The sequence below is a fragment of the Trachurus trachurus genome (genome assembly GCF_905171665.1).
Source record: "Trachurus trachurus genome assembly, chromosome: 1".
Lineage (NCBI taxonomy): Eukaryota > Metazoa > Chordata > Actinopteri > Carangiformes > Carangidae > Trachurus > Trachurus trachurus.
The window spans coordinates 39,839,420-39,864,881 of NC_139891.1; the positions used below are offsets into that span (position 1 = coordinate 39,839,420).

Sequence of the window (25,462 nt, forward strand, 5' to 3'; positions counted from 1 at the left end):
CGTTATAAACTGACCACAGACTCTGGATAGCGATGCTAATTTATGTTAGCCTGTCTATGGTGTTTCACATTATACGTTAGCATTAAGCTAGCGGACTTTATATGCTTAGTTGTGACACTGGCTGTGTGTGTTTTGAACGTTGTTTCAAACTAAAACTGGGTTTGATTGAACATCTTTGATGCTTAAATATATATATTACTGCTTGATACATTGCTTTACTCCTCTTTTTATGTTGGTACCTATACACCCGTAGGTCTATGCTACACCGGCCGTTACCATGGTTGTATCCATGGTACCTGCACCGGCCGTTACGATCGCGGTCGGAACGTAATACGTCATAAACTGTGCGGCGGAGTAGTGTCCAAAAGTGTTTTTTTATTTGACCAGTGAGTCACTATATTGAATTCACTATATAGTGAGTAGGGAGGAGGGAATGAGGGAGGGGTTTCGGACACAACCATATACTTTTTTAAACCTGCTTAATTATCAGCTTATGAACTTTAACTTAACATTTTAACTTGTTAACCCTCAAAGACAATACAAGGTGTCTCTCTCTCTCTGTCCCCGTGTGCGTGCAGGTGCTGGACAACGCCATCGAGACGGAGAAGATGGTGGAGAAGTACGAGTCTCTGGCGTCGGAGCTGCTGGAGTGGATCGAACAGACCATCATCATCCTCAACAACAGGAAGTTCGCCAACTCGCTGCTCGGCGTCCAACAGCAGCTGCAGGCCTTCAACACCTACCGCACCGTGGAGAAGCCGCCAAAGTAGGACGCTCCTCCTCTCTCCTCCTCCTCCTCCTGCTCCTCCTCCTCTCACCTCCTCCTCTCCTCTGTCTCCTCCTCCTCCTCCTGCTCCTCCTCCTCCTCCTCCTCCTCCTCTCACCTGCTCCTCCTCTGTCTCCTCCTCAGGTTCACAGAGAAGGGGAACTTGGAGGTTCTCCTCTTCACCATCCAGAGTAAGATGAGAGCCAACAACCAGAAGGTCTACATGCCCCGCGAGGGGAAACTCATCTCAGACATCAACAAGGTCAGAGCTGCTCCAATTAACAATTAATCGCGGTATTAAACGCCACAATTAATTGATCGTAAAGATTCCTAAATACTATCACTTTCCAAAGAAAGATTATGTATGAACCGTATCGGCAGATGTTGCACCAAAGTAAAGGTGAATGCTCAGATAATGGTCCATTTAACTAACGTAACACTGAATTAGTAGGAATTTGTATCATGAAAAAAATGATTAAAATAAACGTTTCATTTGATATAGATGACAATTAATGACTTCAAACACTTCCCCTGGGGGATTAATAATTGGTCATATTTTAATAGATATTTTAAAATATATTTTTTAGGGGCTTTTTTGCCTTTAATGTACAGGACAGTTGAGAGAGACAGGAAATGGGAGTCAGAGGACTACAGCCTCAACACATGGGGCGGGTGCTCTGCCAACTGAACCAAACACCGCCCCTTAATAGATATTTTAAATATTTTATAATTAGTAATGTATATTTTGACTATATTTGATTTTACACATTCATACTGTCGTGAAATGTATTAATGCATAATAATCGTGATAATCGTAACACCGTGATTATTTCTCTGACAATAATCGTACCAAGAAAATCTATAATCGTGACATCCCTAGTTCTGATGGTCCTGGTTCTGATGGTCCTGGTTCTGATGGTTCTGGTTCTGATGGTCCTCATGGTTCTTGTGGTTCTGGTTTGTTCTGGTTTGTTGCGGTCAGGCGTGGGAGCGTCTGGAGAAGGCGGAGCACGAGCGTGAGCTGGCTCTGAGGACGGAGCTGATCCGCCAGGAGAAGCTGGAGCAGCTGGCGCGGCGCTTCGACCGCAAGGCCGCCATGAGGGAGACCTGGCTCAGCGAGAACCAGCGGCTCGTGTCCCAGGTGAGAAAAGTAGAAAATACATCATAGGAAAAGTGGTCAGAATTTCTCAAAGTTTAGACATTTTTGAAAAGTGGTAAAATTTCTCAAAGTTTTTTAAAAAAAATTCTAGAAAAAGTGGTAAAAAAAAAAAAAGTAATAAGAAAAAGTGGTAAAAATTTCTAAGAAAAAAGTAAAAAAATACATAATAGGAAAAGTGGTCAAAATTTCTCAAAGTTTAGAAATTCTTGAAAAGTGGTAAAATTTCTCAAGTTTTTAAAAAAAAATTCTAGAAAAAGTGGTAAAAAAAAATAATAATAATAATAAGAAGAAAAAGTGGTAAAAAAAAAACTTTCAAAAGTTAAAAAATTCTAGAAAAAAGTGGTACAATTTCAAGAGAAAGTGGTAAAAATTTCTAAAAGAAAAAAGTAAAAAATACATAATAGGAAAAGTGGTCTAAATTTCTCAAGTTTTTTAAAAAAAATTCTAGAAAAAGTGGTAAAAAAATAAAAAAAATAAGAAAAAGGGGTAAAAAAAAAAACTTTCAAAAGTTGAAAAATTCTAGAAAAAAGTGGTAAGATTTCAAGAGAAAGTGGTAAAAATTTCTAAAAAAAAATAGTAAAAAATACATAATAGGAAAAGTGGTAAAAATTTCTAAAAAAAAATAGTAAAAAATAGTAAAAAATACATAATAGGAAAAATGGTCAAAATTTCTCAAAGTTTAGACATTTTTGAAAAGTGGTAAAATTTCTCAAAGTTTTTTAAAAGAAATTCTAGAAAAAGTGGTAAAAAAAAAAAAAGTAATAAGAAAAAGTGGTAAAAATTTCTAAGAAAAAAGTAAAAAAATACATAATAGGAAAAGTGGTCAAAATTTCTCAAAGTTTAGAAATTCTTGAAAAGTGGTAAAATTTCTCAAGTTTTTAAAAAAAAATTCTAGAAAAAGTGGTAAAAAAAAATAATAATAATAATAAGAAGAAAAAGTGGTAAAAAAAAAACTTTCAAAAGTTAAAAAATTCTAGAAAAAAGTGGTACAATTTCAAGAGAAAGTGGTAAAAATTTCTAAAAGAAAAAAGTAAAAAATACATAATAGGAAAAGTGGTCTAAATTTCTCAAGTTTTTTAAAAAAAATTCTAGAAAAAGTGGTAAAAAAATAAAAAAAATAAGAAAAAGGGGTAAAAAAAAAAACTTTCAAAAGTTGAAAAATTCTAGAAAAAAGTGGTAAGATTTCAAGAGAAAGTGGTAAAAATTTCTAAAAAAAAATAGTAAAAAATACATAATAGGAAAAGTGGTAAAAATTTCTAAAAAAAAATAGTAAAAAATAGTAAAAAATACATAATAGGAAAAATGGTCAAAATTTCTCAAAGTTTAGACATTTTTGAAAAGTGGTAAAATTTCTCAAAGTTTTTTAAAAGAAATTCTAGAAAAAGTGGTAAAAAAAAAAAAAGTAATAAGAAAAAGTGGTAAAAAAACTTTCAAAAGTTGAAAAATTCTAGAAAAAAGTGGTACAATTTCAAGAGAAAGTGGTAAAAATTTCTAAAAAAAAAATAGTAGAAAATACATAATAGGAAAAATGGTCAAAATTTCTCAAAGTTTAGACATTTTTGAAAAGTGGTAAAATTTCTCAAAGTTTTTTTTCTTAATTCTAGAAAAAGTGGTAAAAAAATAAATAAATAAAGTAAAAAATAAATAAGAAAAAGTGGTAAAAAAGTTTCAAAAGTTTCAAAATTCTAGAAAAAAGTGGTAAAAATTTCAAAAAAAAAAGAAGGAAAAATACATAATAGGAAAATTTCTCAAAGTTTTTAGAAATTCTTGAAAAGGGTCCTGGTCCTGGTCCTTCTCTTTTTTCTTCTTAAAACAGAAGTTAAGAAGATTTTTTTCTTAAGAATGTTTTGTGAATCTCTCCCTAGGACAACTTTGGCTTCGACCTTCAGGCCGTGGAGGCGGCGACCAAGAAGCACGAGGCCATCGAGACGGACATCGCGGCGTACGAGGAGCGCGTCCAGGCCGTGGTCTCCGTGGCGAGGGAGCTGGAGGCGGAGCGTTACCACGACATCAAGCGCGTCACGGCCCGGAAGGACAACGTGATCCGGCTGTGGGAATACCTGCTGGAGCTGCTGAAGGCGCGAAGGCTGCGGCTGGAGATGAACCTCGGCCTGCAGAGGGTCTTCCAGGAGATGCTCCACATCATGGACTGGATGGACGAGATGAAGGTAACCACGGCCACCACCGGCGGCTTTAAAGGGGCACGCCAACATTTGTTCTGAGACTGAAGAATGTTACTTTTTTAGTCAATGTACGTTTAAATTAGGGCCAATGGCGTGAATTTGTGGAAATATTTTAGAGAAATTTCGGGGGAAAAATGGTAAAGATTTCTCCTAAAACATTTAAATATTTCTGGAACAACTGGTTCCAGAAAAATTCTAGAAAAAAAGCAGTAAGACTTCTAAAAAAAGAAGTTCCAAATTTTCTAGAAAAAAAGTGGTAAAATTTCTCAAAAACAATTCAAGAAAAAAGTGGTAAAATTTCTCAAAAAGTTTTTTTTAAATATTCTAGAAAAAGTGGTGAAAATTTCTTTAAAAAAAAGTTTAAAAATTCTAGAAAAAGTGGTAAAAAATTATTTAAAAAAAAGAAGAAAAAGTGGTAAAAACGTCTTTAAAGTTTAGAAAAAATTCTAGAAAAAGTTAGCCTGACGCACCAGACTATCTCATTAACATGTCTAGTCTGGCAACGAGCGGTAGACCTCGGCTCAGTCCAGGGGGCGGGATGAAGGCTGTCTTTCAAACTGCCTCTGCACCAATAGGGTAGCGCTACGACCAATCAGAGCAAAGAGCAGGATGACGTTAGCCTGACGAGCCAATTAAAATGTATGTCGTCATCATGTTAAGCCGCCCAACGACTCTCTAAACAGATAGAGCGCTGTGATTGGTCAACACAAACGGTGTTCGAGACTCAAAAAGTTCCTATGGCTCGTTTCTAGACCCACCTACGGAGCAAAGAGATTTGCTGCTGCTAGGGGGCAGAGAGATTTATAGGCTAGAAAAAGTGGTAAAAATGTCCAAAAGAAAAAAGAAAAAAATAAATAATAAGAAAAAGTGGCAAAAAATTCACAAAAAAGTTTTAAAATTCTAGTGGTAAAAAAAAATAGATAATAGGAAAAAGTGGTAAAAAATTCTCAAAGTTTAAAAATTCTTGAGGGGCGGTGCGTGGCGCAGTGGTTAAAGCGGCCGCCCCATGTAGAGGCTACAGTCCTCAACGCAGGCGTCCCCGGTTCGAATCCTGCGTCGGGCAGACCTTTCCTGCATGTCATTCCCCCTCTCTCTGCCTCCCCCTTTCCTGTCTATCTCACTATGTGCTATCAAATAAAGGCAAAAACGCCAAAAAATTAAAAAAATAAAAAATTCTCGAAAAGTGGTAAAAAAAATAAAAAATTAAGTTTTGAAAAAATTCTAGAAAAAGTGGTAAAATTTTCAAAAAATAAATAAATAATAAGAAGAAAACGTGGTAAAAATGTCTTTAAAATAATACCTGACAGTTATCAGTATGAGGGTGTTTTCATGAAGAGTGGGAAACACAGTTTAGTTTAGTTTGAACACGAGGAGCTCTCGGCCATTTTCATTGTGTAAAAGTGTCTCAGAGAGGAGAAAAGCTCAGCGACTCCTCTGGTTTCAGTGGGTTAAAGCCAGTGGTACCGCCCGATGTAACCGTCATCTGTCCGTGTGGTTTTTCTGGTGCCGGTGTAACCAATAGGATCTGTCGGTGTGTTTTTCCAGATGCTGCTGCTGTCTCAGGACTACGGGAAGCACCTGCTGGGAGTGGAGGATCTGCTGCAGAAACACGCGCTGGTGGAGGCCGACATCTCCATCCAGGCCGACCGCGTCAAGGCCGTCAGCACCAACGCCAACAAGTACTCCGTCAACGACAACGGTCAGTCCACCGCCTTCAGGCCACCACTGGACATTTATCCACCAATACTGCTTGTAGTAAAGTAAAAAATAGATAATAGGAAAAAGTGGTAAAAATAGTTATGTGGATGAACATGTGAACCATGAAAACTCATCATGAAAACATAAGAATGTTACTTTTTTAGTCAATGTACGTTCAAATTAGGGCCAATGACGTGAATTTTTGGAAATATTGTGGAGAAATTTCTGGGGGAAAATGGTCAGATTTCTCCTAAAACATTTAAACACAAACAAGTGGTGAACCATTTTTAAATTCTAGAAAAAAAGAGCTAAGACTTCTAAAAAAGAAGTTCCAAATTTTCTAGAAAAAAAGTGGTAAAATTTCTCAAAGTTTAAAAATTCTCGAAAAGTGGTAAAAATTTCTCAAAAAAAAGTTTTCAAAAAAATTCTAGAAAAAGTGGTAAAAATTTCAACAACAAAAAAATAAGAAGAAAAAGTGGTTAGTTATGTGGATGAACATGCAAACCATGAAAAAGAGAATTTTCAAAAAAAGAAAAGAAAAGTCTGACTCTTCCTTTGACGCTCCTTGTCTCCTTGTCTCCTTGTCTCCTTGTCTCCTTGTCTCCTCCTCTTCCTCCTCTCCCTCCTCCTCCAGGCTACAAGCCGTGCGACCCGGCGGTGATCCAGGACCGCGTGTCCCACCTGGAGTTCTGCTACCAGGAGTTGAGCCAGCTGGCGGCGGAGCGTCGAGCCCGCCTGGAGGAATCCCGCCGCCTGTGGAGGTTCTTCTGGGAGATGGCGGAGGAGGAGGGATGGATCAGGGAGAAGGAGCACATCCTGTCGTCCCCGGAGACGGGGAAGGACCTGACCGGGGCGCTGCGGCTGCTCGGCCAGCAGCGCTCCCTGGAGGACGAGATGAGCGGCCGCGCCGCACACCTGCAGCTCACCATCGCCGAGGGCAACGCCATGGTCCACAACGGGCACTTTGCAGCCGCCAAGATCCAGGAGCGGATCGACGACCTGCAGGTACGGACGGAAGGAAGGACGGGAAGTACACTGCAAAAACTCTAAAGCTTACCAAGAATATTTTTCTCATTTCTAGTCAAAACTAATCTCATTCTACCTAAAATCACATTAAAAGCAGCTTGTTTTTAGACACTTTTTACTTCTTTCAAGCAGATTTTCACTTGAAATAAGTAGAAAAATCTGATAGTGGAGCAAGTTTTTCTTTCTTATTACAAACACAAAAAACTTGCTTTCACTGGCAGATTTTTCTACTTATTTCAAGTGAAAATGAGTTTGAAACAAGTGAAAATGATCTAAAAACAAGTTCATTTTTAGATGATGAGTCTTATTTTAAGTAGAAAGAGATTAGTTTTGACTAGAAATGAGACATTTTGACAAGAAAGAAGACAAATATTCTTGGAAAGATTTTGAGTTTTTGCAGTGAAAGAAAAAAAAGACAAATTAACATAGAAAAATGAAAGATACTGAATTAATAATAAAAACAAAAAACAGTTTACATAATGAAAAAGGAAAAAAATGAATACAATTACAAACTGACAGATGCAGAAATGCTCCAAATCTTTTAACTAAAAAGTGTGTATTGTTCCTTTAGGCCCAGTGGGCGGCGCTGGAGCGCCTGGCGGCGGAGAGGAAGCGGCGGCTGGAAGAAGCTCTGGCGCTGCACCAGTTCCAGACCGACGCGGACGACGTGGACGCGTGGGCGCTGGACGCGCTGCGCATCGTGTCCAGCGGAGAGACGGGACACGACGAGTTCTCCACCACGGCGCTGGTCAGGAAGCACAAGGACGCCGCCGCCGAGGTGGCCAGCTACCGGCCCGTCATCGACTCGCTGCACGAGCAGGTAGGACGCTCCACTCCGCCGCATCGCATCACGCCATCACACCACCGTTACTGAGGCCGCAGCTGTTCCCTTAGAAACCAACTCTCTGTTATTAACGAGTCGATTGTTGCAGTTTATTGTTTTTCCGTTACCACTTTTTAAATTTTTAAATGTTTTTGGAGAAATCTTACCACTTTTTGGTAGAATTTTTCTATTTTTTCTTTTTTTGGGGGGAGAATTTTTCTTTTCTTTTTTTTTTAAGTTTTTGGAGAACTCTTTTCATTTTTTTTTCTAGAAAATTTCAACTCTTTTTTTTTTGCAGAAATCTTACCACTTTTTTCTAGAATTTTCTATTTTTTAACTTTTTTTTTCTTTTTTTTTGAGAATTTTTACCACTTTTTGAATTTTTAAATGTTTTTGGAAAAATCTTACCACTTTTTTCTAGAAATGTTTAACTTTTTTTTTCTTTAGAGATCTTACCACTTTTTTCTAGAATTTTTCTATTTTTTATTTTTTTATTTTTTTGGGGGGAGAATTTTTTTTTTCTTTTTTTTTTCTTTTTTTTTAAAAGTTTTTGGAGAACTCTTTTCATTTTTTTTCTAGAAAATTTAAACTCTTTTTTTTGGCAGAAATCTTACCACTTTTTTCTAGAATTTTCTATTTTTTTTTTACTTTTTTTTCCTTTTTTTTGAGAATTTTTACCACTTTTTGAATTTTTAAATGTTTTTGGAAAAATCTTACCACATTTTTCTAGAAATGTTTAACTTTTTTTTTTCTTTAGAGATCTTACCACTTTTTTCTAGAATTTTTCTATTTTTTTAATTTTTTCTTTTTTTGGGGGGAGAATTTTTTTTTTTTTTTTTTCAATTTTTAAATGTTTTTGGAGAAATCTTATCACTTTTTTCTAGAAATGTTTAAACTTTTCTGGAGAAATTGTACCACTTTTTTTCCAGAAATTTCTCCACAATATTTCCAAACATTCACTACAATCACATCCACGTCATCGGTCCTGAAGCTGAAGCTATGGACGTTATGGATTTAGAACAAACAATACTAACACATCTGTTCTACAGCAGAAAGTAAAAACAATAATCAACTCCATACAGTGATGTGCATTAATGACTAATGTTTCCTTCCAGGCGTCGTCGCTGCCCGAGGACACGGCCCAGTCGGAGGAGGTGCGTGGCCGCCTGGCCGGCATCGAGGAGCGCTACAAGGAGGTGTCTGAGCTCACCAAGCTGAGGAAGCAGGCGCTGCAGGACGCGCTGGCGCTCTACAAGATGTTCAGCGAGGCCGACGCCTGCGAGGTCTGGATCGACGAGAAGGAGCAGTGGCTCAACAGCATGGAGATCCCCGAGAAGCTGGAGGACCTGGAGGTCGTGCAGCACCGGTACGACGGCGTAACACGACAACACACCGCTGCACTGCAAAAACTCACAATCTGTACAAGAATATTTGTCTTATTTCTCGTCAAAATGTCTCATTTCTAGTCAAAACTAAACTCTTTCCACTTAAAATAAGACTCATCACCTAAAAATTAACTTGTTTTTAGATCATTTTCACTTGTTTCAAACTAATTTTCACTTGAAATAAGTAGAAAAATCTGCCAGTGAAAGACAGTTTTTTGTGCTTGTAATAAGAAAGAAAAACTTGCTCCACTATCAGATTTTTCTACTTATTTCAAGTGAAAATCTGCTTGAAAGAAGTAAAAAGTGTCTAAAAACAAGCTGCTTTTAATGTGATGAGTCTTATTTTAAGTAGAATGAGATTTGTTTTGACTAGAAATAAGACAAATATTCTTGGTAAGATTTTGAATTTTTGCAGTGCAGGGCTTATATTTGTCTGTATACACTTTATAAAATCTGATTATTACGAAATAATAAGACCAAAAGAATCATTACTGTAATTTATTATTATTATTAAGTACTTTACATTTTAAAGTTTTCTTAAAACTCAACAGAGAACTACATAACTACCTCATCATCACTGAGCTTCTTCCATAGTTTAACTCCCAAAACTGAAACATGTATGTACGTATTTTACATTAGTTCTTACAACCAATAACCCTCTTAAATTATACAGTAGTTTCCTTTTCTTCATTTAAATAACTGAAGAATAGAAACCAGAAGGCTGCTGAACAGTGATCTCCATTGTGTTTAAGAACACAATATCTGAGAATGTTAATGCACAGGAACAATAACACACTTAGTTTGTTATTCTAATGACTCTTTTGAAGTTGAACTATAGGGTCTATGTTGATTTATATACGTCATATATGAGAATATAAGAGATTAATATAGAAGATGCAGTCATTCCTTATTCTAACAAGGACTCTCTGTGTGTGTTGCAGGTTTGAGAGTCTGGAGCCGGAGATGAACAGCCAGGCGTCGCGCGTTGCTGTGGTGAACCAGATCGCCCGGCAGCTGATCCACAACGGCCATCCCAGCGAGAAGGACATCAAGACGCAGCAGGACAAACTCAACAACAGGTAGGACACCGAGACACCAAGACACAGAGACATCTGGCCCGTCCCGTCACACCTTCACTCTAAACTCGTACGTTCACATGACGCTGAAAAAACTGATTAATTAACCTTTAACCCGACTGTAACTGGACGACTGACGTCCATGGAAACACGTTAGTCCGACTAAGACGGTGGTTCTCAACGTGAGGTCCGGAGAGGGTTCAAGGGGGTCCCCAACATTTTTTTCTAGAATCTTTCTATTTTTTTTTACTTTTTTTTGAGAATTTTTTTTTTGTGGGGGGGGGGGGGGGGGTGTTACCACGTTCAAGGGGGTCCCCGAAATTATACCACTTATTCCAGAACTTCTTAAATTAAAAAAGAAAACTAAATTGGAGAAATCTTATCACTTTTTCTAGAAATTTTAGAAGAAACTGGTAAAATTTCTCAAAAAAAGGGGGGGGGGGACAATAATACAAAAGAAGTAACATTTCTTTAAAAAAAAAGTAAAAAGTGGAACAATGGATGGAATTACTGTATGTAATTTAACAATGGACTAGAGGCTGACATTTTCTCGGGATTCCCGCGGGACAGTCAATTTATTGACGACTGTGTTACTAGAAAAAAAACGGGAACAGGACCGGTTCGGGAGTGATTTATTCGGGATTTGAACAGGACAGGATTTTTTTTTGACTTTGTCACGGGACCGGGACGGGATGGAAATTTTTTTGCGGGAGCGGGACGGGACGAGATTGAAAAAACACTCCCGTGTGTCAGCCTCTACAATGGACACATGTAGCCATGACTTTTTTTCAGTTGTATCTGATTTTTCCAACTGCTCCACACGCGGAATGTAATTCATGGATCTACTGTATATGTAGTAGTATACCTTATTGTTTACATGTGGAGATGACAAATTTCAATACAAATTTAAGTTTAAAAAAAAAAAGTAGAACAGAAAAATTGAGAAGAAACTGGTAGCTACAATTTCTCAAAAAAATTCTAGGAAAAGTGGTAAAATTAAAAAAAAAAAAAAAAAATGAAAAATAGTTTTGTTGTACTGAGTATCACACTGCCTCTCTCTGCCCCGCCACCAGGTGGAGCCAGTTCCGGGACCTGGTGGACCAGAAGAAGGAGTCTCTGAACTCGGCGCTCGGCGTGCAGAACTACCACCTGGACTGCAACGAGACCAAGTCGTGGATCAAGGAGAAGACCAAGGTGATCGAGTCGACCCAGGAGCTGGGCAACGACCTGACGGGCGTCATGGCGCTGCAGAGGAAGCTGACGGGGATGGAGCGAGACCTCGCCGCCATCGAGGACAAGCTGGGCGACCTGCGTGGCGAGGCGGCGCGGCTGGCCGAGCAGCACCCCGACCAGGCCACGGCCATCACCGGCCGGCTCGCCGAGATCACCGCCGTGTGGGAGGAGATGAAGGACACGCTGAAGAACCGCGAGGAGTCGCTGGGCGAGGCGAGAAAGCTGCAGCAGTTCCTCCGAGAGCTCGACGACTTCCAGGTAACGTAACAACTCCAACAGCACCAACAGACTTTAGCACAGTTTCTTTCCCCAAAGCCATCCAGACTCTCAACAAACACACACAGTACATTCATCATTGCTCCACATAACCCTATCTAGAGCTCTGTAAAAGAGAGTAAGGACAGCATTGGTCCAATGGCAGCGCCTCCTGGTGGAGGAATATGGGTTTTGCAAAAGAACTGACATCTCTGCATTGTTGGTGAATGAGCAGTGTGGTGTTTTCAATAATTTAAGGACATTTATAGATCACCCACGTTAATAGCATCATTGAGGATCCTTTACAGATAAACATTAACACATAGGCCAGTAAAAAAAACAGTTGTCTACATTAATGTTTCAATCTACATTTTGTAATAAACAAATTATAAGTATAATCTGATATGACCAAGACACCTAAAAACAAAAACACGGCCGTTTTCATCAATTTACAAGCAAGTGGGCAACACACATACATTGGAGTGAATGGGTTTTCTGGGCGCTTTTGCAATACCCATATCCTGCCACTAGGGGCGGATAAACCCTTAAACCCTTAAACCCTTACCACGGGAGTCAATGGAGGTGTCTTTACTCTCTTTTACAGTGCTCTACCCCTATCCACCACTTTATTTTCCCATGATCCATTGCGTCACACCACAACGGAAGTGGGTTTTAGTAGCATTCTAGCGAGCGGCTAACTGGTAGCGTTAGCCACCAGTTCTAGCGAGCGGCTAACTGGTAGCGTTAGCCACCAGTTCTAGCGAGCGGCTAACTGGTAGCGTTAGTGGCTAACTGGTAGCGTTAGCGGCTAACTGGTAGCGTTAGCCACCGGTGTAGGTACCAAATGTGGGGGCTCCGGGCTGCCAAAACCGTTTTGACTAAATCTGATGTTTGTTAAGTCTATAAAACGAATTACTGAACAAACATTACTATTTCTGTGTGCATGTTTTTGTAATTAGTCATGGTTATCGTAGTTGTTAGCTTTGCTGCTGCTGACAGCTAACAGCAGCAGCTAAGCTAACACTAGGACGTCAGCTGTTAAAACCCTCCCGTTGTGGGACACGACATGACACTACTCCAGTTAGCTCAGTTATGTTGGAACTAGGATATCCACTGGAAAAAATAGTTTTTTCATGGGCCGTTTATTGAGTTATTGTTTACATTGACCCTGCTAACGGCTAACAGCTAACAGTTAGCCCAACTAATCTAAAATGTTTGTTCAACAATTCGTTTTATAGACTTCATAAACATCAGAGTAGTCACAACGGTGATATAGTGACGTGAAAATGTGACATAAAGCTAAGTAAATGATCGTATTTTATGCTAGAAATAAGGTCCAGGTTGTAAAAAACGGAAATGATCCTTTAATGCCGTGACAGTAAAGACCTCTCTCTCTCTCTCTGTCTGTTCCAGTCGTGGCTGTCGCGCACGCAGACGGCCATCGCCTCGGAGGACATGCCCAACACGCTGGCCGAGGCCGAGAAGCTGATGGCGCAGCACGAGGGCATCAAGAACGAGGTGCGCAACTACGAGGAGGACTACCAGAAGATGAGGGACATGGGGGAGATGGTGACGCGGGGCCAGGAGGACGCGCAGCACATGTTCCTACGGCAACGGCTGCAGGCGCTCGACACCGGCTGGAACGAGCTGCACAAGATGTGGGAGAACCGGCAGAACCTTCTGTCCCAGTCCCACGCCTACCAGCTGTTCCTCCGGGACACCAAGCAGGCCGAGGCCTTCCTCAACAACCAGGTACGAGTCCCCTAGAGCCCTCGAGCCCTAGAGCCCTAGAGCCCTAGACCCCTAGACCCCTAGACCACCAGACCCCTAGGGCCCTAGACCCCTAAACCACCAGACCCTTAGACTACCAGCTGTTCCTCCGGGACACCAAGCAGGCCGAGGCCTTCCTCAACAACCAGGTACAGGTCCCCTAGAGCCCTAGAGCCCTAGAGCCCTAGACCCCTAGAGCCCTAGACCCCTAGAGCCTTATGGCGCATTTCCACTAGCACGGCTCGGCTCAGTACGGCTCGGCTCGGCGCGCTATTTGCGTGTTTCCACTAGCACGCAGTACCTGCAACCAGGTACACTTTTGGTATCACCTCAGCCCTGGTTCCAAGCGAGCCGAAGCGTTACTAAAACGTGACGTCAGCCGACTGCCTTCCACTGATTGGCCGATGAGTGTCGTCACTGGAAGCGACGACCGACAACAGAAATGTTCCTGCTGAAGCCTGAAGCCTGTTATTACCAGAGAATTTCTAATATTGAGACTGGCTCTGTTATTACGTGACTTTATTAAGTTTTAATATTTTTTCATGCGAGAAAGTAACTGTTTAGATCCCCATGTGCGGTTAGTTTATCCAAACGACGGCTGTTTAGAAGTTTGCCCCGATGTTTTTCGGAGAAGTGAAGCTCCAGGTCCGAGCAGCGACCGCGACATCAGGCAGCAGCCCGGCTCCTGACGTGCTCCGCCGGCCAGCCTACCACCGTCACCCCGAGGAGAACAGACCGCTAATTAACTTCCCCGATGGCTTTTAGAGGTTTACCACCGGCTGGTTAAACTCTTAAATGTTGGTCTCATTGATGAAATCTAACAATTGTGGCTGTAGCCACATTTACATCAATAAATAAATGTTTTACAATGAACCAGGCCGATCTCAGAGCTGGCAAGACTCTCCGGTAAGGCATATTGAACGGTTAAATGCCGTTAACGGGACGAGAGCAGTCAAAACGGCGGTTTAAAGCTAGCTACAGCGAGGGTAGGTTCACTTCCTGTTTACAAAGTAAAAGCACCAATTCTATCGTAATGGCTTTCCTTATGATAAAAGGCAACGGGTATTTTATTTTGTGAAAATAACCGGAAGTGCGTTGCTCACTACGGCTAGCTTTAGTAACGCCGACTTCGTTGAAACAAAATTGTAAACAGCTGGTATTTTGTCAGTTTTTCAACACGGTGGGGATCTAAACCTCTAAGCCTTTATTATTCAAGGCAAGGCATCTTTATTTATATAGCGCATTTCATACCAAGGCAACTCAATGTGCTTTACATAAAGACAAAACATAAAGCATAAATAAATAAAAACAGTACGAATAATAAAAACATACTACTAATAAATGACTGTTGACTCCAACAGGAGTACGTGCTGGCCCACACGGAGATGCCCACCACCCTGGAAGGGGCCGAGGCCGCCATCAAGAAGCAGGAGGACTTCATGACCACCATGGACGCCAACGAGGACAAGATCAACAGCGTGGTGGAGGCTGGCAGAAGGCTGGCCAGCGACGGAAACATCAACGCAGAGCGCATCCAGGAGAGAGTCGCCTCCATCGACGACAGGTAGGGAGGGGATGCTCTCTGTTTACAGCGTTCCCACTGGTCCGGGAAAACCTGGAAAACCTGGAAAATGGTTGACCAATTTTCCTATGAGAACAGCAGGAGTAAAAGGCTTGCACACTGATCAAAAATGGCATTGTCCACCAGAGATTAACAGATGCAGCAAAGATTTAATGGTCTCCTTTTTGACCAATTTTCCTGTCATGGAAAAAACATGGAAAATTAGAAAAAAAAGTCAAATGTCCTGGAAAATGATTGACCACATCAGCCACTAGAGCTCTATTTGCCGTTTTCAGACCTCACTAAGGATTTATTTTCTAGTGAGAAAACTAGAGACTTTGAGTTGACGAGTGTTGTGTTGTGTTGTGTTGTTTGTGTTGTTCTATGATAAATTCATAGGAATTTCTATTCTATTATTGCATAACTTAGAGCCACAGACTGCACATCTTTAAACCAGACTCCTGGAGCTGGGAGAGGAAGAAACATAGAAACAAAAATGTACAAAATAAGGTCCAACTGTGGAAAAGAACACTTCTCCAAAGCATGAACGAGACAGAGAATGTAGAACAACATGAACTGAGACTCGTCACCTAAAAATTTACTTGTTTTTAGATCATTTTCACTTGTTTCAAACTATTTAAGTAGAAAAATCTGCCAGTGAAAGCAAGTTTTTTGTGCTTGTATTAAGTTCATTTTTGTGTAATGAGTCTTATTTTAAAGGGACAGTATGGGACTTTATTGGCTTTTTATTGACAAAAATCAAATATCGCTTTCATAAATACGTATTTCACTGAAGTGGAATCGCGCCCGCATACAAACGAGCGCTTTCTCGTACCTTAGAATGAGATGTTACAAGTCGTTACAAACATACAGGGGGGGGTTCACCGAACCTTCTCTGCCATGTTGAATCGCCATGTTTTACGTTCAGTGTCACCGTGGCTGTAAGTAACCTCAAACTCGGGCCGCCGGAGCTTCTCGGCTCGGGGAGAAAGTTTTCCAGACAGCGCCTGTTAAAACTGTCACCACCGTGTAGCTAGTGTGAGGAAGGACGGAGGCACTGGTGTTGCCTTCAGGTGCAGTCAGACACCTGAATGACGCCGTGAGTGACGCCGTCGGCAAACCAACTGGATGTTATTTTACTCGACGAGAGAAAGCCGGTAAAACGTGGGTCAGGTAAACAATACGACATCACCATGACAACATATTGTCACGCCTGTATTGTTTTGCCTATGCTGGCGGACCGTTTGTTTACATAGAGGCTTGTTTATCCTGATACATGCAGCGTGTGTTGTTTTTCTGACTTCTGCCCGAGTTTACGTAAACGCAACAGCAAGAATACGTGCCGACATGCAACCGCACCGCTAGATGGGGGTAAATCTCACATACTGTCCCTTTAAGAGGAAAAGAGATTAGTTTTGACTAGAAATAAGACAAATATTCTTGGTAAGATTGTGAGTTTTTGCAGTGTAGGACCACCAGGACCAGAAGTTACTGTTGGACAGAAGCAGTCTGAGTTGATGTTGGTTTATAAAGCTGATTGTTTACATCCATGTGACCTTATTCTACGGCGGTTTGTGTGTTGCAGACACAAGAAGAACCGTGAAGCTGCTGTGGAGCTGCTGATGAGGCTGAAGGACAACAGAGACCTGCAGAAGTTCCTGCAGGACTGTCAGGAGGTGGGTGAGACGAGACCGCCGGACAGACGGACGCCACCTAGATCCATCTCCTGAGTGGATTAGTTTAGTTTAGTTTAGTTTATTAGTTTAATAAGGGACAATGTGCAATTACATTAATCATTTAAAGGAAAAAGAAAATGAAAAGATGGTTGCACCAGATTTAGGTGTAGTCCCTACACATAACATAAAAGTAGTAAAATACACAGAATAAAAGCTACTATACAAAGATGAGGCAATGTGACATGGTAATGTAACAGATGTATCTATGGATATCAGATGGAAACAGAGACAAGAAGTGCTAACGACAAAGAGAAACAGCCTAATGAGTCAGACAGAGAGCCTAACAGCTCCATCTAGTGTTGGCAACTTTGATGACTAAGGAGTTATTTCTTTGTGGCAAGATAGAAGCTGCGATAGTTTTTGTTGAGGACTAAGCTGTTGTTGTTGTGTTGTTGTTGTTGTTTAGCTGTCCCTGTGGATCAACGAGAAGATGCTGACGGCCCAGGACATGACCTACGACGAGGCCAGAAACCTGCACAGCAAGTGGCTGAAGCACCAGGCCTTCATGGCCGAGCTGCAGTCCAACAAGGAGTGGCTGGACAAGATCCAGAAGGTACGGGGGGAGGGACCAGCTGGTTGGGGAGGGGGGACCGGGGAAGACCTGCACCTGATTTTAAACCATTACAGTAATAAAGTAAATTAAGTTAAGTTCTGATTATTACACATATGAAGAACTTTTCCCAAATACTGGAGAATTAAATGAAAACTGAGTTTGAAACAGATGTAAAAATATTCACCATATATTTGACTAATGAACTGTAGATCTGCTTTTTCTGTTTATTTAAACATCCATACCAGATCAGAGCCTTCAGTCTGACACGCAGTCACATTAAAGGGATAGTTCACTCAAAATTCAAATTTTCCGTGCAGCACTGCATGTCCATATGACGGTTGAGAACGGAGCTCACTTTTCTTCATCCAAAAAGACAAATACCTCCATGCTGCTCGTCTGTAATGTCTGTCTTGTATTGAAGCCCCAACATGAGAAATTGTTCCGAAAAAATTAAATAAGTCTATATTTTAAGCTTGTTTGTAGAGGAAGCTTCCGGTGTTGCTCTGCCAGAATCTCGCGCGATTTGCAGAGCCGTGAACTGGGCGTCAACGCAAATCACGTGAGATTTGTGTTGACGCAGGAAGAGCAACACTGGAAGCTTCCGCTACAAACAAGCTTGAAATATAGACTTATTTAATGTTTTTCGGGACAATTTCTCATGTCGGGGCTTCAATACAAGAGGGACATTACAGACGAGCAGCATGGAGGTATTTGGATGTTTTTTGGTGTGTCTTTTTGTTAGAAGACAGTTGGTATCCATTTGCAACCGTTATATGGACATGCACTGCTACGCCGAGACCCCCTGTAACTCAGAGAAGCCACGGAGGACTCTGAAACTTCTCCCAGCCCTTAGTCCACATGAGGGGGAGGAGATCATGAATTTTGGGTGAACTATCGCTTTAAACATCCAGATGATTTAGATCCAGATTAAACCAGTTGACCACCTGGTGACCTCTGACCTCTGACCCCTGTGCTCCTGCAGGACGGCCTGCTGCTGGTGTCGGAGAAGCCTGAGACGGAGGAGGAGGTGAAGGAGAAGCTGTCGGCGCTGCGCTCCATGTGGGAGGAGCTAGAGTCCACCACCCAGACCAAGGCCCAGTGTCTGTTCGACGCCAACAAGGCCGAGCTCTTCACGCAGAGCTGCACCGAGCTGGACAAGTGGATGGTCGGCCTGGAGGGACAGATACAGTCTGACGACTACGGCAAGGACCTGACGTCTGTCAACATCCTGCTGAAGAAGCAGCAGGTAACTACACAACCTCTACTACACAACAACACAACCTCTACTAGACCTGACCTCGGTCAACATCCTGCTGAAGAAGCAGCAGGTATAAATAGCCACAACAGCGGAAATGCAATCTGCTCCTGTTCATCGCTCCTATAGCGATGAGGGGACAGACACGGCTACCGCAAAACAGGAGCAATTAAACCGAAAATCTCCAGAATCATTCTTTTAGACCTGAAACGATAGGAAACTGTAGCTAAAGGTTGAAATTGTCCTTTAAAGGAGCCACACACAGTGACCTTTGACACTTCTGATGGTCGCACAGGTCTGAAACTCATCACAGTTGATGGGTCTTAGCTCCTGATACACAAACTCGAATTTCAGTCTCCTAGCTCAAAGTGTTAGTGAATTATTCAAAAAAAGCATGCCTCACATGGTGACCTTTGACACTTCTGAAGGTCGCACGGGTCTGAAACTCATCACAGTTGATGGGCCTTAGCTCCTGATACACAAACTCGAATTTCAGTATCCTAGCTTAAAGTGTTCATTATAGAAATTATAGTTTCCCGCCATTCTGTAAAACATGTTGTTTTGGCTGCCGTGCGGCGACCTTTGATCCCACGGAACCCAGTACAGTCCAGTACAGTCCAGTACTTTGTGCAATGACAGTTTTGCATCTAACTTGAGTGCAAACAAGTTAAGATGCACTAATTCTAATTACTTCTAATATAAGCATTTTCTGAGCACTTAAAGCTACAGTTGGTAAGTTGACGAAAGTGAAAGTAAACTCCGCAAATTAGCCATAAACGCACCCACAGAAGACGTACCGTATCCATAGCAACCGGAGACTCCATAACGATCTCGCCTCTCTCTCACCCAACACAGGGGGAGGGGGGTTGACAGAAGTGAAAAGAGGGAGCTGAAGGTGTATCGTCTTGAAATTTCTGACCAAATCGCGGACTTTACTTTCACTTTCGTCAGCTTACTACGACGTGTACGAGCTGCGATTGGCCGCTCCTCCTGCTCCCTCTACCTGATTGGAGGAGAATCGTCGGTCGCGGTGGATTCTGGCAAATACGATTACAGGCTGTAGGTGGAGCCAGAGGAGTTGGATTTTGCCCTAAATTACCCATTTAATGTCCAACTATCAGAATATAGTGACAGTTCCAGCAAATATGACTGAATAAGTTACCAACTGAAGCTTTAATAGGTCTTAATGCATATGACACTAGGTGGAATACATATATACTCATATTTATGAAAGACATATTTGATTTTTGCTAATAAAAAGCCAAATAAGTTGCACACTGGGGCTTTAAGACATGTGAACACATCCTGAGCATTGCCCCCCTTGCCCCCCAGATGCTGGAGAAGCAGGTGGAGGTGCGTCAGAGAGAGGTGGTGGAGCTGCAGAGCCAGGTGAAAGCTCTGGGACCGGAGGTGAAGGACACGGACGAGGTGGACGGACGCAGGCAGGTGGTGGAGAACAAGTTCCAGGAGCTGCTGGACCCGCTGCGCCGCCGCCGCAACTTCCTGGTGGCGTCACGGGAAGTCCACCAGTTCAACCGCGACGTGGAGGACGAGATCGTAAGTGAGACCCGGTTCTGAGATGGAGCTGGTCCAGATGTGTGTTGTCCAATCAGAGCTCACCGTGTGTGTGTGTGTGTGTGTGTGTGTGTGTGTGTTTTAGCTGTGGGTCCAGGAGAGGAGCGCCGTGGCAACGTCCACCGACCACGGACACAACCTGCAGACGGTGCAGCTGCTCATCAAGAAGAACCAGGTGAGATAATGTTCATTAGTTTTTATTTCTATTTAGTTTTTATTTTAGATAAACTGACTAGTTTTTATTTAGTTTAGTTTTTATTTTCGAGGAATCTCTAAGGAAACTACCACTAAGCTGATGTTATCTGACTCTACTTTACTTTACTGCAGGTTAACATCCACACCTGGAGCTTGGAGTTACCGTACTTTCCAGACTATAAGCCGCTACTTTTTTCCCGCCCCGGTGTCCCAGCTCTCATTATCCACTGCTCCATTTATTGATTTTTCTCCGGCTTTGTTGTAAACAAGTGCACATGGAGGAGAGGAGCGTCACCAGAACAGACTGTCACAGTTCCTACTGTCTTTCTGTGGAAATATCTCATGTTACAACATGAAAACCTGCAGATTATATTCAAGTGTGGCCTAGATATGTATTTTCTTTTAACATTTAGCTTGTGCAGCTTATACTCAGGTGCGTCTATAGTCCGGAAAGTACGGTAGTTCTTTTTATTTCAGTTTACTAGATTATTTTTTCACTTCTAGTTTTAGTCTCAGGGTGTATTCACACCAGGAAAGTCCCATAGTTCACTTGCTTTGGTGCGGAACAAACTTTTTTTTACATCGCCCCGGGCACTGGTCCCTGCAGCTATTTCATAGCTGTAGGGACCAGTGCCCGGGGCGATGGCCCGTGGCCCTAATTACCAGATGTTGCCAGGTAATACTAATCCCGTGCAAATAGGGCTATAGTCTTAGTTGTAGTCAACTATAAACCCTGGTTCTGGGTCCAGTCTGTTCTGGTCCTGATCATGGTTCTGGTCTAATCTGGTCCTCCTCCTCCTCCTCAGACGCTGCAGAAGGAGATCCGGGGCCACCAGCCTCGTATCGACGACATCTTGGAGCGCAGCCGCAGCCTGCTGCAGGACGAGTCTCCTAACAGCGACGTGATTCGCCAGCGGCTCGACGACCTGCAGCGGCTGTGGAGCCAGCTGCTGGAGGAGGCGGAGCGTCGCCACGGGCGACTGGAGGAGGCGCACAAGGCCCAGCAGTACTACTTCGACGCCGCCGAGGCCGAGGCCTGGATGAGCGAGCAGGAGCTGTACATGATGTCAGAGGAGAAGGCCAAGGTGGGTCGCCATGACGATGTGGAGGGAAAGAGGATTTTTTTTTTCTCAAATATGTTTTTTGAGCTTTTTATATATATTAGTGTATTGCTCATTTGCATATTCAAATTCATTTTCCAAGAAACTTGAATACAGAAAATGTTACTTTTCATGTCTATTTTCATTGTGTAAAGTTTCATTGTGGTAGGAGAAAAGGGAAAAAATAGCCTATTCGGGTGTATTTTGAGCATATTTGATTAGTGTAAGGCTCATTTGCATATTCAAATTCATTTTTAAAGAAACTTGTAATATAAAAAATGTTACGTTTCATAGATACTTTCATTGTGTAAAGTTTCCTTGTGATAGGAGTAAAGGAAAAAAACAGCCCCATTGGGGTGTACTGTTGTCGGCACCATAGACTTTATACAGTAAATCAATGTTGGATTGATGAGAATTAAACATATTTCTACAACTAGGATTTCTTAGGACTTTTAGTATGTTGTTCTGGACACCTCAAAGAAATGATGGATGGTGAAAAACATTCTGTTACAATTAGTCTGTCGGAAAACGCTATTTTGCCTGGACTAGTAGCATATACTTGAAGTCCTTATAGTGCAGTGTTGTGTTGTGTTGCATCATGCAGTATTTGTTCTGAAGGTCTGGAGGGAAAGTCTTGTTTGTTTGTTACCTCAATACATTTAAAGTCATTTCTATTTAATTTGTGAACATTTTACTCATTAACATAAAAAAAACTGTGTTTTTGTTTGGAAAATAAGAGGAAAAGGTAAAAAAAAAAAAAAAAAAAAAACAGAATTCCCCAAAATTTAAACGAAAAAAACAGAATTTGGCAAAAAAAAAAACTCAAAATCTTTCCAAGAATATTTGTCTTATTTCTTGTCAAAATGTCTCATTTCTAGTCAAAACTAATCTCTTTCCACTTAAAATAAGACTCATCACCTAAAAATGAACTTGTTTTTAGATCATTTTCACTTGTTTTTTTGTGTGCTTGTAATAAGAAAGAAAAATTGCTCCACTGTCAGATTTTTCTACTTATTTCAAGTGAAAATTTGTTTGAAAAAAGTGAAAATTATCTAAAAACAAGTTAATTTTTAGGTGATGAGTCTTATTTTAAGTGGAAAGAGATGAGTTTTGACTAGAAATGAGACATTTTGACAAGAAATAAGACAAATATTCTTGGTAAGATATTGAATTTTTGCAGTGTAAAACAGATTTAATAGAGTCCTATGATGATGATGAAGATGATGGTGATGATGATGATGATGATGATGATGATGATGATGATGATGATGTGTGCAGGACGAGCTGAGCGCCGTGACGATGCTGAAGAAGCACCAGATCGTGGAGCAGTCGGTGGAGGACTACGCCGAGGCCGTGCACCTGCTGTCCAAGACCAGCAGGGGGCTGGTGGCCGACGGGCACCCCGAGAGGTAAAACAAGCTGGCAACTCTCATTTATAGTCCTGTTAGGAAATCCTCTTAAAGGGATAGTTTCACCCAAAATTCAAATTTCATAACTCATTATTATCTCCTCCCCCTCATGTGGACTAAGGGCTGGGAGAAGTTTCAGAGTCCTCCGTGGCTTCCAAAAAGACACACCAAAAAACAAATATTTAAAATTAAAAAAATTAATTTAAATTTTTTTAAAATGTTTTAATGTAATTTAAAAAAATTTAATTTTTTTTAAAATATATATATATATATATATATATTTTTTTTTTAATTTTAATTTTAATTAAAAAAAATTTTTTTTAATTTGATTTAAAAAATTTAAAGATACTTTATTAATCCTTTGCAGGAAATTACAATGTTACCAGCAGCAGATGACAACACAAGACCACACACACGCATCATCCACAAAAACATATATACAAAATATTAGGGATGCACCGAAATGAAAATTCTTGGCCGAAAACTGAAACACCGAAAGAAATTATTATGTCAGTTATTAGAACCATAGCATTTATGGCTACGATGTGTACTAACTAAGGCTGTCAAACTATTAAATGTTTAAATTGCGATTAATCTCAAAATTTCCTGAGTTAATCGCAATTAATCGCATCTTTTTCTTTTTTGCTTGAAATAACAGCAACATGAATGGAAAGCATAAGAAACATCTGTAACACTTTACAATAAGGGTCCCATAATTAACGTTAGTTAGTACATTATTAAGCATTAATATAAACACTAATGTGTTAATTAATGCTGAGTAATGCATACATAATGATAACTAATTACATTATTCAACTTTTATTATTACTTAACTAACTTTGATTAGTAAACATGAATTAACTGCTTACTAATAGGCTACATTAATTAATGTGTTTCCTAATCCTAAGTAAAACATAATAATGATTGTTAATATATCTGTAAACAGTTAATTAATGCTTAATAATGTACTAACTAACGTTAATTAAGGGACCCTTATTGTTACCGAAACATCCAGATCTGGACGTTTCTTATACTCTCAAGACGGCGCCGCGCCACGAATTTTGGGTGAACTATCCCTTTAAAAAGTCAACTTTCATGTCTTGTTATGAAATCGTCTTAATTCATAAATCTGTGTGTGTGTGTTTAGCGAGCGCATCAGCATGCGTCAGTCCCAGGTGGACAAGCTGTACGCCGGCCTGAAGGACCTATCAGAGGAGAGACGGGGCAAACTGGACGAGAGGCTCCGCCTCTTCCAGCTGAACCGCGAGGTCGACGACCTGGAGCAGTGGATCGCCGAGCGGGAAGTGGTGGCCGGGTCGCACGAGCTGGGACAGGACTACGAACACGTCACCGTACGGATTCACTATTCATTATTCATCATTTACCCTCCCAGTATTAACCTGATTATTGATCATTTACAGTAGTTCCAGTATTTACTTCATTCACTATGAATCATCATCCTGACATGTTTTTATCCGTCTGTGGGTTTTTATCTGAAATGGAACCAGACTCGGCTGAAGTTGAATATCATCTATATTTTTGGGGGGGGGGAGAAATATTTTACCACTTTTTCTAGAATTAAAAAATATTGAGAAATTTTACCACTTTCTCTGGATTTTTTTTAAAAAACATGTTTTTCTCTAAAAAAGATTTTTTTTTCCATTTTTCTGGGACAACTTTTTTTACCACTTTTATTATAATTATTTAAAGAAATTTTACCACTTTTTCTAGAATTTAAAAAAAAATTGAGAAATTTGACCATTTTTTCTCAAATTTTTTTAAAACCATTTTTTGAGATATTTTTTTTCTAGATTTTTTACTTTTTTTACTTTTTTTTGAGAATTTTTACCACTTTTTTCTAGAAATGTTCAAACGTTTTTAAAGAAATTGTACCAGAAAAAAGTGGTAAAAATTCTCAAAAAAAAAAAAAATCTAGAAAAAAAGTCGTAAAATATCTCGAAAAATGTTTTTTTTTTAATCTGAGGAAAAAGTGGTAAAATTTCTCAATTTTTTTTTTATTCTAGAAAAAGTGGTAAAATTTCTTTGAAAAAAATAATAATAATAATAAAAGTGGCAAAAAAAAAATCAGATGACATCATTGTTCAGGAGAGAGAAAGCTTTACAATGACTGCTGACATGACATGAGTCAGACTAACTCCTGGTGAGTTTATTAGGAGAAATCTACTGATGAAATGAAGTAAAATAATAAACTAAAATCCCCGGTGTTTCCTCCCTCAGATGCTGCAGGAGCGTTTCCGTGAGTTTGCCCGGGACACGGGGAACATCGGGCAGGAGCGCGTGGACGGCGTGAACCGGCTGGCGGACGAGCTGATCAACGCGGGCCACGGCGACGCGGCCACGGTGGCGGAGTGGAAGGACGGGCTGAACGAGGCCTGGGCCGACCTGCTGGAGCTCATCGACACGCGCACGCAGATCCTCGCCGCCTCCTTCGAGCTGCACAAGTTCTACCACGACGCCAAGGAGATCCTGCTGCGCATCGCCGACAAGCAGAAGAAGCTGCCCGACGACCTGGGCCGCGACCACAACACCGTGGAGACGCTGCAGAGGATGCACACCACCTTCGAGCACGACATCCAGGCGCTCGGCACGCAGGTCAGTCAGTCGCTGCCGCCGCACGAACGCCACACGGCAAAAACATATGGAGCTACATTTAGTGTCTTTATTATTCAATCAAAAGAAACTA

At 41.0% G+C, this 25,462-nt stretch overlaps 1 protein-coding gene across 1 annotated transcript in view; it reads left to right on the plus strand.

Moving 5' to 3' along the window:
- LOC310984523 (spectrin beta chain, non-erythrocytic 1-like) overlaps positions 1 to 25,462 on the plus strand; it is a 50,369-nt gene that overhangs the window by 14,158 nt on the left and 10,749 nt on the right. The window contains exons 8-28 of the mRNA XM_083969743.1: positions 579 to 766; positions 911 to 1,028; positions 1,749 to 1,907; positions 3,791 to 4,093; positions 5,654 to 5,807; positions 6,441 to 6,811; positions 7,404 to 7,652; positions 8,771 to 9,021; positions 9,982 to 10,119; positions 11,190 to 11,607; positions 13,018 to 13,356; positions 14,736 to 14,938; positions 16,521 to 16,611; positions 17,078 to 17,224; positions 18,207 to 18,470; positions 19,812 to 20,036; positions 20,140 to 20,229; positions 21,056 to 21,334; positions 22,628 to 22,758; positions 23,906 to 24,110; positions 24,997 to 25,371. Of these exons, the coding sequence (XP_083825869.1) occupies positions 579 to 766; positions 911 to 1,028; positions 1,749 to 1,907; positions 3,791 to 4,093; positions 5,654 to 5,807; positions 6,441 to 6,811; positions 7,404 to 7,652; positions 8,771 to 9,021; positions 9,982 to 10,119; positions 11,190 to 11,607; positions 13,018 to 13,356; positions 14,736 to 14,938; positions 16,521 to 16,611; positions 17,078 to 17,224; positions 18,207 to 18,470; positions 19,812 to 20,036; positions 20,140 to 20,229; positions 21,056 to 21,334; positions 22,628 to 22,758; positions 23,906 to 24,110; positions 24,997 to 25,371 (4,698 nt within the window). The remainder of the gene's footprint in view (positions 1 to 578; positions 767 to 910; positions 1,029 to 1,748; positions 1,908 to 3,790; positions 4,094 to 5,653; positions 5,808 to 6,440; positions 6,812 to 7,403; positions 7,653 to 8,770; positions 9,022 to 9,981; positions 10,120 to 11,189; positions 11,608 to 13,017; positions 13,357 to 14,735; positions 14,939 to 16,520; positions 16,612 to 17,077; positions 17,225 to 18,206; positions 18,471 to 19,811; positions 20,037 to 20,139; positions 20,230 to 21,055; positions 21,335 to 22,627; positions 22,759 to 23,905; positions 24,111 to 24,996; positions 25,372 to 25,462) is intronic.